Source organism: Vombatus ursinus, unplaced genomic scaffold (assembly GCF_900497805.2).
Source record: "Vombatus ursinus unplaced genomic scaffold, bare-nosed wombat genome assembly UNPS02014813.1, whole genome shotgun sequence".
Lineage (NCBI taxonomy): Eukaryota > Metazoa > Chordata > Mammalia > Diprotodontia > Vombatidae > Vombatus > Vombatus ursinus.
The window spans coordinates 430,179-443,747 of record NW_020954591.1 but is presented as its reverse complement, the minus strand read 5'-3'; the positions used below and the strand labels follow the sequence as shown (position 1 = coordinate 443,747).

The 13,569-nt window shown below is 37.5% G+C and overlaps 1 protein-coding gene across 1 annotated transcript in view; it reads right to left on the bottom strand.

Annotated features, from left to right (window-relative positions):
• NEB (nebulin) overlaps positions 1-13,569 on the bottom strand; it is a 216,264-nt gene that overhangs the window by 141,139 nt on the left and 61,556 nt on the right. The window contains 8 exon segments of the mRNA XM_027877594.1: positions 2,043-2,249; positions 4,191-4,502; positions 5,855-5,962; positions 6,129-6,233; positions 7,301-7,507; positions 8,524-8,835; positions 10,779-10,886; positions 11,983-12,087. Of these exon segments, the coding sequence (XP_027733395.1) occupies positions 2,043-2,249; positions 4,191-4,502; positions 5,855-5,962; positions 6,129-6,233; positions 7,301-7,507; positions 8,524-8,835; positions 10,779-10,886; positions 11,983-12,087 (1,464 nt within the window).

Sequence of the window (13,569 nt, the reverse complement as noted above, 5' to 3'; positions counted from 1 at the left end):
TCTCTCTCTCTCTCTCTCTCTCTCTCTCTCTCTCTCTCTCTCTCTCTCTCCCCTTCCCTTCTTCCTCCCTCCCTTCCATCTTTCTTTTGTCTAATAAGAGGGGAGGGAGGACATAAAGAAAATTTAATGTTTAATTTTAAAAATAGTCAAGTAAAATTTTAAAACCCTGTCTGGAAATCTCACAGTTTATCCATATACAGAAGCTGTTGTTTCAAGAACTTAATTTTAGGGGAACAATTGTGAATTAGCTCTGTTGAAGTGAAAAGATGAATAGAACTAGACTAAACTAGATCAGGAGGTCAGGAACCTCATTCCAGCTATGGTACTAACCCATGATCTTACTTTTGGCATATCACTTCACTCCTCTGGACCTCAATTTCCTTTTATATAAAATGAGGGGGTTGGTTTAGATCTTGAATATCCCATATAGCACTAACCTTCCTTTTCTAGTCTCTTTGTCATACCCTAAAAATGCAACCACTAAAGATGTGAAATTTGCTTAAGCAGACCTCTTGATAATCCATGGGAAGAATCTCCTGGTCTTTTTTGGCAATTATGGGCATTTTAGAATTTCTAGTCTTGAAATAGGAATGGAAGTCTGAATATTACCTATTAGGTCAATGTTCTTCTAAGAGATATAATTTAAATTTTCTGGTCTAAAAAGGATCATTATTCTGTAGAACTGATGGAGGAAGTAATAAGGATATGATGTTATGTCTCTAGGTTCTAGAATGGCCCCTCACCATTTGTGCTTATGAACTGAGTTTCCTGGGGGTGTTCTGGTATGGTCATAGGGTTCCCTAGATTGTGACTATATCATAGCAGTTCAATTGGTAAGAGTCTGGCCACAGCTTGCCAACATCTGCACATCTGTCATAGGGTCCACTGGTTTTATCTCACAAACTGGCAGTCAGTTGCTATAGCAAGTCAATCCCAGTTTATGCAGGGTTCATGTGGTTGTTGTCTTTCATGCTTGAAGGGTAAAAAAATGTTTCACTATGTCGGGATTTAAGGTACAGTGTGTCTGACTGTGGCTGATCAAACCATCACAATCTCTGAAGGCTCTGCCACAGATTGGACACGAATAGTCCCTGTGAACATCTGGAGTGGAGATATCTCTAAATATGCACATCTCACACTTTTTTTTCCATTACCTGTAGCTCTTTAGGCATTTTCTTGCATCAGCAATGTGGAGCATTTATACACAGGTCACTGCTATTTCCCAAACTTAATTAACTGTCATTGAGACTTGCTCACCAAGTTGAAGAACTGCTACAGTTTTAGTAGCTTAAAAAGGCATTGAGACTTTTAGAACAACCTGTGTATACTATGTTTATCCATAAATACATGCATTTATATAGAGACAGATATTTTATGCAATAGATGTAACAATAGTGTGGAAAAGTTGCAGTCTTTACTAATTCATATCCATAATCTCCTAGAGACATTGACTCACAGAATTCCAGAGGGGAAGGGACCTCATTGGTCAACCTGTCTCGGAACAAAATTCCCTTTACCACGTATCTCCCCTGATAGAATGGAAGTTCCTTAAGGGCAGGGATGGTTTCATTTTTGTCTTTGTATCTCCAATACATTTAATAAAAATTTGTTGATGGATTGACACATGACAAACAGTTTTCAGTAATTGCTTGAAGACAATTACCTCCTTTGGGACAGCCCTCTTTGTTAATTTTTCTCTACATGCCCCTGATGTCTGCCTTACTGCAACTCCTGCGCATTATCCCTAGTCTCTCTAAAGTATTCAAGCATATAATAACAATACCGGAAGTTTTCACAGCTGTATGATTTACAATGCAGTTTCACACACATTAATTTGTATGGTTCTTTCAACCCTGTGAGGCATGGTATTGTTATGATCATTTTTCAGGGAAAGAAACAGGCTTAGAGAACCTAAGTGACTTTCTCAGTGTCACATTGCTGGAAGCATAGAGAGCTAGTGATTGGTATCAGCTTTTCTGACTCCCAGTTCTATGTTCTTTCTCCTCTCTTTGAATAACTAAATTGTTGAAATATTTACTTACTTCATTCATAATTTTTGCATTATTCTGAGCTAGAACCATGCTCATCGAGTCCATCAAAGTAGAATACTTCAAGGTGTCTGGATGCTGACGGTACTTCTTTTCACTGATGATCTCCATGGCTTTCTTGTTTTTCTCAGCTTCCAGTGAGCCTAGGGACAGCCACCCACTACCTTTCATGAAGTCATCATAGTCTGCTTTGTACTTATTCTTTTAAAAAAAAAAGGTGGTGAGGGAGAGAATGAAACAATAATTAGCTTCATGGACAACATAGAAGTAGTACAGATCAACAAGCACAGGATATATAATGGTTAATAGCTTCCATTTTAGTTTTCAAAAAATAAAATATTAAAATTCGATCATTTTAGGTATTCAGCTTTTGTTGTTTTTTCACCAAATCGAGAGACATCAGATCCTCGCTGGATCTAGAGCTGGAAAAAGATTGAGATAATTCATTCTACATCCCTTGTCCTCATTTTACAGATGAGGAAACTGAGAACCAAGGGAGTTAAGTGACTTGCCTGAGGTCATCTAGGGAATGACAGAGTTCAGATTTTAACTCAGGTGTTACAGTTTTACCAAGTTCAGGGTTCTTTAAGTTAGTTTCCTTTCACAATTATCTTAGAAAGAAAAAATGCTACTCAAATGCAATGAGTGGATGCCCATGGGAATTTTATTTCTGACTCATAGTTTCCTAGATCATAGATTTAGAGCTGGAAGGGACCTTAGAGGTCATCTTCTCCAGTACTCTCATTTTACAGATGAGAAAACTGAGGCCCAGAGAGGCTGTCATTCACCCATGGTCACACAGGCAATTAAATGGAGGAGCTGATATTTATCCTCAGGTTCCATGATTCCAAGTTCAGTTCTCTTTTTCATAGTACAATATTCTGTTGAGGAACATTATCCCAAACTTATTTGCATGCAGATATTACAAGCAACTTGGTTTATATATCTTGTCATCTTGAAAGCATCGAGTTTTTAATCAGACTTCAGGCAGCCTCTGGGTTGCAGTTCCCCCACCCCACTTCCTACTCTGTCACAACTCACCACTGCTTTTTAAAGACCTCCCAGATGTTTTGTGGCAAACTGGGCTTTCCCCTCAGCTCTGGCTCTTGCTCTGCATGGATTGCACTATCTCTGCTTCCGCTTGGATGGCCTATGCCCTGTCAATCCATATCTCTCCTTTTAGTACTACCTTTGGCTCCAGTACTATGTAGTTCCTAATTTTAGTCTTCTCCTATGTGGCACAGTGGATGGTACTCTGAGCCTGGAGTCAGGAAGACCTGAGTTCAGATGTGACCTCAGATACTTACTGGCTATGTGACCTTGGAAAAGTAACTTAATCTCTATTTGCCTCACTCTCCTTGACTATAAAATGGGGATAATAATAGCACCTACTTCCCAGAGATGCTGTGAGGACCAAATGAGACAGTATTTTATAAATACCTAATATGTAATATTTTGACCTCACACAGTACCTGGTACATAGTAGGTACTTAATAAATCTTCCCTTCCTTTCTCCTTTTCTTTGTTTCCCTTCTGTCCTATCTCTTCCTCCTCTTCCCTTTCCTGCCTCTCCTTACATTTTCCTTCTTTCCTTCCTTCCTTCTTCCCTCCCTTCCTCCAGATCTTCCTTCCTTCCTGCCTTGCTTCCTTCTTTCCCGTCTTTCCCCCTCCCTCCCTCCTCTTCCTCCCGCTCTCCCTTCCTCCTTTCCTTCCTTCCTTTCTTCCTTCCTTCCTTACTTCTTTCCTTCCTTCCTTTCTTCTTTCTATCTTTTCTTCTCTCCTTCCTTCCTTCCTTTTCCCATACATAGCAAATGAATAGCCACGAGTTCTGGGTTCTCCATCTACATGCCTTTCTCTGGGCTTCACTGGTACAGTCTAGTACAATCTTTCTAATAGCCACTACTATACAAACAAATATATTTTTTAGTTTTTAACCATCTGTGGAGTGCCACAGCAAAATTGGAAAGCAACATAGTCACTGTGCATTACAAAAGTTAAGGCAGCACAGGCCGAAGGAGCAAAGATCATCAGTGACATACTTGCTTTCTTGCTTTCCCTCTTCCTCTGCTGTGTGGCAGTTATTTTCAAAGTATTAAAGGATCCCTGAGCCAACATGTTCAAATTCTTGTGTCTTTCACTTACATTACTCTGGATCTGCATCATATTTTTGGCTAACTCAAAGTTCATGGAATCTGGAAGCATGTTGTATGTGTGGATCAAATGTTTGTAGTTGACATTAGTAGCCACTTCCTGTGATTTCTTTGCTGCCACAACACTGAGCATGTCCACTGGAGTGTGGAATGATGTCTTTGACTTCTCATAGCCTTTCTTGTATTCTCGGTCAGACTGCATTTTAGCCACTTGCATGAAGTGCACTAATTTGGGATCATCTTCAAGGCTCCGGAAGCCAATGTGCTTCCCTTTGGCTTTTTCGTAGGCTTGTTTGTACTTGTACTATGGGCAGAAGGAGAAAGTGGGACAGAGATAATGAATAAGGGAAGAGAACAGGTTCCCATAACCATATGGTGGCTACCATTTTAAAATGTATTTGGTCTCAGCTAGTTTAAGTTAAGCAAAAGAGGAACTAAATAGAAATAGATTTGTTAAAAAAGATTTCATCTCAAGTTCCCATATTGGCCCCCAAAAGCTGAGAGGACATGAGGGAAAACGTACTCAGTATGAATCCCAGTAATTCAGAAATGAAGGCTGGAGGTATACAAGGTATACAAGATGTATACAGGTGAATTAAGAAGAGGGAATAACTGAATAAATTATGGCATTGGAATATAATAGAATACTATTGTGCCATAAGATGGTTTCAGAGAAGCCTATGAAGACTTATATGAACAGGACTTACATAACCCAGGAGAACACTTTATACTTTAACTATGGCATCCTAAGGATGAATAACTTTGAAAGACATAAGAACTATAATCACCATACAATAATCAACCACTATTCTATAATATTGATGAAGAAAAATGCTACCTATCACCTGATAGAGAGGTGACAGACTAGCTATGCAGAATGAGACATACATTTTTGGACATGGCCAACATGGGAATCTGTTTTGCTTGACTTTGCATATTGTTACGAGGGTTTTGTTTTTCTCTTTCTTTTCCAGTGAAGGAGGGAGGTGGGAGAGAGGGAAAAGAAATGCTTGTTAATTTTTTTAAAATTCATTAAAATACTTTTTAAAAAAAAAAAAAAGATTTGTTTTTACCCTGCTGTCTACTCATGAGAATTTGCTGACGTAGTTTCCCCTAAGAGTACCTTTAGGCCCTGGAAATGTCATGTCCAGTGGATTCTTGAGTTAAAATTGTAAATGATGCTCTCTTAATACTGAGAATTGCCTTGCCAGACCGATGTAAAATAAATTAGAAACTTTTGGAAAAACTAAATTGGGTTAAAAAGAGTTCTTTTTCAGCTGTCTAATCAAATGAGATAATGTATGTAAAGTGTTTGGGACCCTTAAAATGCTATAAAAATGTACACTACTATCATTATTTCAAAAGTATATTAAATAATAAGTAACTCAATTAGAGTCTGCAGGCATCAAAGTATGTGTTAAGTAGCTGAGAAATAGGTTGTCTTAGAGACGTAGCCACAATGTGACTGGAGAGGCAAATGAGCAAAACTACTGAATTCCTTCAATTTTCTTAGAGATTCTGGAGAATAGAGGGCTCATCAAGGATAAATGATGCCTAAGTTTAGAAGGAAAGCAGTACATGATTCACTTAAGACTGTCTCATTTTAACACTAACTTTGTACTTGTATCTTAACTAAGGCCCAGTAAGAGAACTCACATCACTGGCGATGTCTCCAGAGGATTTTGCAGCCCGTATTGAGATAGCATCTGGCCTCAGGTCATATCCTTTCTTCTTAGCCTCTTCCCAGCCAGATCTGTAGAGTTTCTAATCCACAAAGAAGGAAAACAAGATCATTTTATTACTCAGTCAGAAAGTAAATCCTTTTTTTTTCTCTCTCTCACAATATTGATTTGAAAATCAGGGATGTAGAAAACATGACAGTATGTTTTAGTTGAAGGCTGAGGATCCTTTTTTGGTTTCATCTACTTACATCACTCATGGTGGCTTGGTTTACTCTGGACAATAGAATATCTGGAGTGTCAGGCATAACGTGGATGGTGGTCTTGTCTTTGTTCCATTTCTCCGTGTAGAGCCTCTGTAGTAGGAAGATTGGAACATTTTATAGTGAGAAAAACATGAGGAGTGACCCCCTGGGGAGGATCCCAGAAAATAAGATTTATGTACAATTAGGTCCTTGTGGTTTCTAGATGTTTCTGGATAATTTTGATGTTTGCGAAATTATGCTGTTATTAGAAAAAAAAATCCTGTTCTGGAGCGTATTAGTAGGAATGCCATACAAAAGGTTCAGAACACAATCAACTCCCTAAATTCATTCTTGTTGAGGCTTTTTTTTATAAAGACCTGAGTACTGTCTGTTCTTTAACTCTGATTTTAGTAAAGACATTAAGGAAATGTGGAGGTTCCAAAAGTGAACAGCTAAATGACTAATAACATGGTATCCAAGTAGCAAGGCTATGTGGACTAGGGTCAGTGTTCCTGGAGAAGCCAAGTGTAGGATCTCTTTAAAAATAGAGTGATGCATTTTTAAATCACATTATTAACCAACTCACTATTCCCTATGTTCACATAGTAACGTTATGGGAAAGTAGCATAAATTCAACATTAGAAAACTGGCCTAAATTGCATTAAGAGGAGGAAACTATCTGGCCTCATCCCCTGTGAATCTACTTTCACTTGAGCAACAAAACCTGTTTCATGGTCCTGACCACAAAAGTCTGCCTTAATTTATGGTCCTCTTTTAATTTAGCCATCAATGACTTATCATTGATACAAAGAAGAGATTTCTTATAAGAGTCAAGGATCCAGACATTTAGAGCTGGGAGGGATGCTAAAGATCATGTGGACCAACACAGGCAAGTTACAGATGAGAAAAAGTGTGGCCCCAAGCAAATTGGTCCAAGGTCACATAGCTAGTAAACAGCAGAACTAAAATCAGAATCTGGATCTCCTGATTCTTAGTCAAGTACTTGTTCCAATGCACCAAGAAAGAGAATGGGTCTACTTGGCAAACCTGTCCCCTGCACCAGTGAATCATTAGACACTGGAATTATTTAATAAACTCCTGGAATCCCCCATATGCTGGGACTGAACAGAAAGGTTATGTCAAGATTCTATATTTGATTCTGGAATGTTAGGCTTCACCTTGTCCATAGTCAGCTTGTTATTTTTGTTAAGCACTTGTTCCATAGCATCCATGCCATAGGTGAACTTCAGTTTTTCTGGATGTTGGCGGTACTTCTTCTCACTGAGAATATCTCCAGCTTTCTTTGCTTTCTCCACTTCTAGGGACTCTGCTGGCACCCACCCAATTCCTTTCATCCAGTTGGTGAAATCTGATTTATAAAGATTCTGGAAAACAAAAGGGAAACACTCAGGCAGAAACAGTCAGAACTTGGGCTTCTTTCCCTGAATGATTTGTTCATTATTGTAAATACAATGGGAACAACCTACTTTCTATTCCCTAAAGTCTTTGGGAACGTGAATAGAACACATATTTGCTACTTAAGAGAATTTATGGGATGATTTCTTTCCAGTTTTTAGTAATACTTACATCATTGGAGGAAAGAGAAGAAAAGCTAAGATCTTTTATGAATCAAAACTATTTTTAAAAGAGTATTGAGCTGATTACATAGAGTTAACAGAATATAGCCCTTCTCACATGAGCCTCCACTTCCAGAAACATTGGTGATGAGATGGAGAATTGCTGTCTAATGTGTTTCAAATCTGCCTTTCATATCAGAGATATAACATCATAATCTGTCAGAGCCAGAAGATACCTTAGAGTTCATCTTATCCAATCCCTTTACTTTAAAAATGAGGCAGCTAAGGCTCACAGAATTCCATAAACTTAAATTTAAATCTACCATTTTATCCAAGGATTAGCTTTAAGCCATTTGGTCAGGTAGGTTTAGAGACCGGACCTGTGATTTCACTGGTGAAAGGTAATCCCTCTTCCAATGTGGGTTGGCATCTTCTTTGAAGCTTGGTATCTAAGAGAGTTGTGCAGGGCAAGGAGATGTTAAGTCACTTGCCCAGGGTCACATAGTTAGTATGTATCAAAAGCCAGAGTTGAATTCAAGCCTTCCTGACTCTGAGGCCAACTGTTTATCCACTATACCATATTGCCTATCTATATTCAGACAGAATACAGCTTAAATGGGTCAAATACTGTAACTCAGTTTTTACTGATATCTCTGGAAGCAGAGGGGAACACTGAAAAGCAGGGGCTTCCTCAATAAACTTTTGCATTGAGCAAATAAGATTTCTGTTCCTGCCCAACTGTGGCAAATGAAAATTTCCTGATTACTTGGATCTGATAAACTGTGAATTTATACATTTTGACAAGTCCATTGATTAATACATACATCACTCTGGATCTGCATTGCGTTTCTTGAATGTTCCATAGTCAGGGCATCGGGCAAGAGGGTGTAATGATGGATAGGCTGTCTGTAGTTGGTGTTGGTAGTGGCTTCCTGAGACTTCTTCGCAGCCATCACACTGAACATATCCAAGGGTGTATGATACCTGGTCTTGGTGGCCTCATAACCTTTCTTGTACTCACGGTCTGACTGTATTTTGGCCACATTCATATAGTGAACCAGTTTAGGGTCATCTTGAAGACTACGGAATCCAACTTGCTTTCCTTTGTCTTTCTCATAGGCCTCCTTGTATTTGAACTAGAGGAAAGAGAATGATAATGAAAGCCTTGAAAGGATATAGTATTTATCTCTCTACCAATAAAGTATTAAACTGTAAAACATTTCCTTGAATGCATTGGGGCATCTAATCCAGAATGGATTAGGGAAATATCTACCCTTGTAACATTTTAAAAGAAATATAGTTCAGATGGAAATATATTTTGCATGACTATACATGTATAACCTATATCAAATTGCTTGCCTTCTCAATGAGGAGGGTAAGAGAGGGAGGGAGAGAATTGGGAACTCAAAAAATTTTTTAAATGAATGCTAAAATTTGTTTTTACATGTAATTAGGAAAAATAAAATATTGAATAAAAAAATAAATATAGTTTAGTTACTTATGATAACTCAAACAAGCTATAGATTCCTTTGCTAGTAGAAGGCCTTAGGCGACCTTTATTAATCAATAGAGAGAAATTATATGTAATTCCCAAATGAAATATAAATGCTTGTTGACTGACTGATTGAATAAATGGGTGTCTTGAAAGTTTGAGTTGGCCCTCCTAAATGTTTTCATGTGCTCTTTCTACAAGTGTGCTTGTACTATGACTTTGTTCATTCTATGAAGAAATGACTTGCTGGGTTAAAACTAAACCAGTCCATTCCTTATATAAATCACTGAAAACTCAAAACTTAGTGCTAGGCAAATTAATGAGTTTCCCTCTACCAAATCCTACTAAAATAACAGTAAGAATATGACCTATGGTCACCAAACAAAGTAAAGCTAGAGTTCAGTAATTAAAACAATAATTCATTCCTTTTTCTTTTGCTTAATTCACCATAGAGAATTCCACAAGTCTCTTCCTACTCTAGTCCGTCCTCCATTTGGCAGTAACTCAGGTCTGATGATGTCAGATCTCCCTCCTTCTCAATAAACTCTAGTGGCTTCCTATCAGCTCCAGGATCAAATATAAAATCCACTGTTTAGCATTCAAAGCCCTTCACAACCTGCTCCCTATACTTTTCCAGTCTTCTTCCAGGACACACCCTGCCCCCTCCCATGTACCTACCCACACACACACACACACACACACACACACACACACACACATACTTTTTGATCCAATGACAGTGGCCTCTTTGCTGTTCCACAAACAAGACAGTCTATCTCCCAACTCAAGTTATTTTTCTTGGTTGTCCCCCATGCTTGGAATTTTCTACCTTTTCATCTCTATCTCCTGGCTTCCCTGGCTTTCTTCAAGTCCCAATTAGAATCTCACATTCTATAGAAAGCCTTTCCTCACCCCTCTTAATTCTAGCACTGAGCACAATGCCTGGTACCTAGTAAGTTGTACATAAATGTTAGTTATTATTATTATCATAGTGCCTTCAATTTGTTAATTATTTCCAATGTATCTTGTATATCTTGTTTGTACATACCTGTTTGCATGTTGCATTGTCTCCCCTATTAGACTGTGAGCTCCTTGAGAATTGGGACTATCTTTTGCCTTTTATTATATCAGAATTGATAAGCACAGTTCCTGGCACATAGTAGGTGCTTAATAAATATTTATTGACTAATTATTGTCAATGTACAGTATTATACAATTCTTGTACAGTGTTGTCCATTACTGAGATGTTTCTGTTTGAGAATTATATAAATTCCAGTTTTTCCCACAATGAAATTTAAATTAGAAAATGTACCAGTAGTTGACAGTAATAGTGATCATGGAAATTCCAAATATTCCATAGTTGAGAAGAAAGCAAAATATTTGCTCCAATTAAATTGACCTATAGTGATTTTTCAAAAGTGATGCAGTATAAGAAAATATTGGCAATTAACTGTAAACTCAAGTGGCAGAGAATTATTGCATGTGATATTTTTATTATCCTGGTGGAGGGTGTAACTCCTTGAGTAGAACTTTAAGTACTATAGAAAGATATAGAAAAAAAAGATAAATCATTCAAATTATACTTACATCACTAGCAATATTCCTTGAAGCTTTTGCAGCAAGTATTGGAATGGCATCTGGCTTCAAATCATAGCCTTTTTTAAGTGTTTTCTTCCAGTCTGCTTTATAATGAGCCTTAAGGAAACAGAGGACAGATTATATTTTGCAAACCTAAGAAACGAGCAGGATATAAAACCTCTCTTACAAACAATAAATTTCTAGCTGGTCCGGACCTGAGAGGTCATTTATTCTAATGCCCTCATTTCACAGATGAGGAAATTCTGGCCCAAAGAACTTGAGAGACTTATCCCAGGTCCTGGCAGAGCCAGAATTTGAACCTAGATCCTCTGACATCAGATCTCTTCTAGACCACTTCCATTAAGAGAATTCAGTGAGTCATGGGAACCAAGTAGCATTTCTTGACTTTTCTTTTTTTTTTTTAATAAAAAGGAAACTGGCTGACTTTTAAAAAATCAACACAAGGATAGAGAAAGGGACTGGATTTGGGATTTCAACAATTGTAGTGAACTCATAGATGTGGAGAAGCTCTCGACCAAAGCGAGTGGGCACATTCTTTTTCAACTTTGAGTCTTAAGAGTTCTCCAGAACATGGAGAAGTGACTTGCCCTCTCTGCTCTAGGCAACTATCTTAACGAACCATTTTCAAATCACACTCAGTTTCTTCTGGGCTTGATTTTGTTTTCTAAACAGGAATTTTTCAGCCTGGAAAAAAGATGTCAGGATAGTAACTTAAAACAGTTGTTAAGGGTAAGATTGGCCCTGATTCAAAAAAATGACTATATGACCTTCAGCTCCACTGAGGAAGGGATAAAAAAGATTACATTTTAGCTCCAGGTTAGATATCAGGAATAGCAGTTCCTAACTACTATTGAGTATTTCTGTTGAGTGAATGTTAAATATTTGGGGTAGGGGACAGGTATTTTTCTTTGCAAATCTCTAACGACAAAAAAAGGCTCTCAACCTTTCTGTAAAAGTGTAGTTCTACCTGGAGGTGGTGAGATGCAAACAATTAGTCATTACTCAGAGGTCCTTCCCCTCTAGCCCTATGACTCTATGGCAGAGCTTAATTTTAAAATCCAGAAGTTTCTATACTTGGTCTTAAAGTTTCCAATGTATAAACTTAACAACACTTAGGTTGTGAAGAATCACATGATCAATCAATAAATCCCAGCTAAGCCATAATGAAATCCACAGCATTCTAAGTACTCACATCACTCATGTTGAGAGCATTGACCTTGGCTTGAATAAACTGTGGTAATTCAGGGTCCAGAGTGTATTTGTGTTTTATTTTCTCCCCTTCTACCTTGTAGTTCAACTAAAAAGAAAAGAGATAACATCAAACACTCTGTACAATACATAGCCCATTGGCTTCACAATATCCTAACAAACACTTGGTATTATTTATACTTTACTCTGGTGGGGCAGGGCTAAGGGAACATGCCAGTGGTTCTCAAAGTGTGGCTGGGAAACATCTGAGGGTCCCTGAAACCCTTCCAGGGAGTCCTTGAGGTCAAAACTATTTTTATAGTAATACTTTCATTTCAAATACAGTAAATATTGATAGATACAAGTCACATAAACTCAAGTTCTTTGGGAGGTCCTCAATAATTTTTAAGAGTGTGAAAGGATCATGAGACCAAAATGTTTGAGAGTTACTGTCTAGGCTATTCAAGGGTAAATATTCAATAGACATAAAAATTCACAACTCTTATTTTGCAGCTGGTTGGAAAAGTATGATATGGAACTATAGTGATCAGTGTGAAGTCAGAAAAGAAAATGATATTATTACTTTTATTTTCACTCATCTGAGATAGTAGGGAGGAAGTAAGAAGAGATATACAATCTCCAAACCTGATTTTAAAAAGAATTCCTTTCAGTGTGCCCATTCTTTAAGATTTTTTTAAATTTTATTTTTAATTTACAGAAAGTGTGGTACAAAATGACAATTTCAATTACATTAAATTAAAAAGGGTTTGAACAAAGAAAATAAATGTAGCCAAGATAAGAAGGAAAACAGAAAATTGGGAAAATATTTCTATAGACAGTGTATCAGATAAAGGTCTCATAACTAAAATATATAAAGAACTTTGTCAAACCTTTTCAGATTTGACTGCTAAAGGCTGCTAAAAATCTTCAGAACTGGCTAACATGGTTTTCTTCCTTTATGTTTTCCACGCCCTACTCTCTGATAGAGGTAAAAATAAGTATTAAAGTGAATAAACAGCATGCAGGAAGAGAGCAAAAGGTGATGAGAAAAGTACCTAGATAACCAAGACTAATATTAATGATAATGACAGCAATAGTAATAATAATTGGAATCAAAGTAACCCACAGGCACTTTCCTCATAACAACTCTACAAGCTAAGTGGTATAAATAATATTATCTCCATTTTCAATTGAGAAAACTGAGAAACAGAAAAGTCAAGTAACTATTCCTGCATCTTGATTATGATGATAAGATGTGTGGTTAACATATGGGAAATACAGGAATTTTAATTTTAAAATTAGAGAAATAGTACATATTTGCTAAATTGAACTGAATTTTGAGTCAAAGAGAATAACTGTACCATTCATTTTAAATAATTGCTAGGTATGGTGGTGGAGACTTGCAATCCCTACCTGTTACCTGAGTCTGGAACCAAAATGGTTAGTCCCCAAAAGTCAGGGGTGAGAGATGGGGAGAGGGTAAGATCAGGTTGCTTAAGGAAGGGCAAATTGGCCCACATCAGAAATTCATCAAATCAAAGCTTCCAGTGTGAACATGATGAGATTGGGCTACACTCCTAGCTTAGGTGAG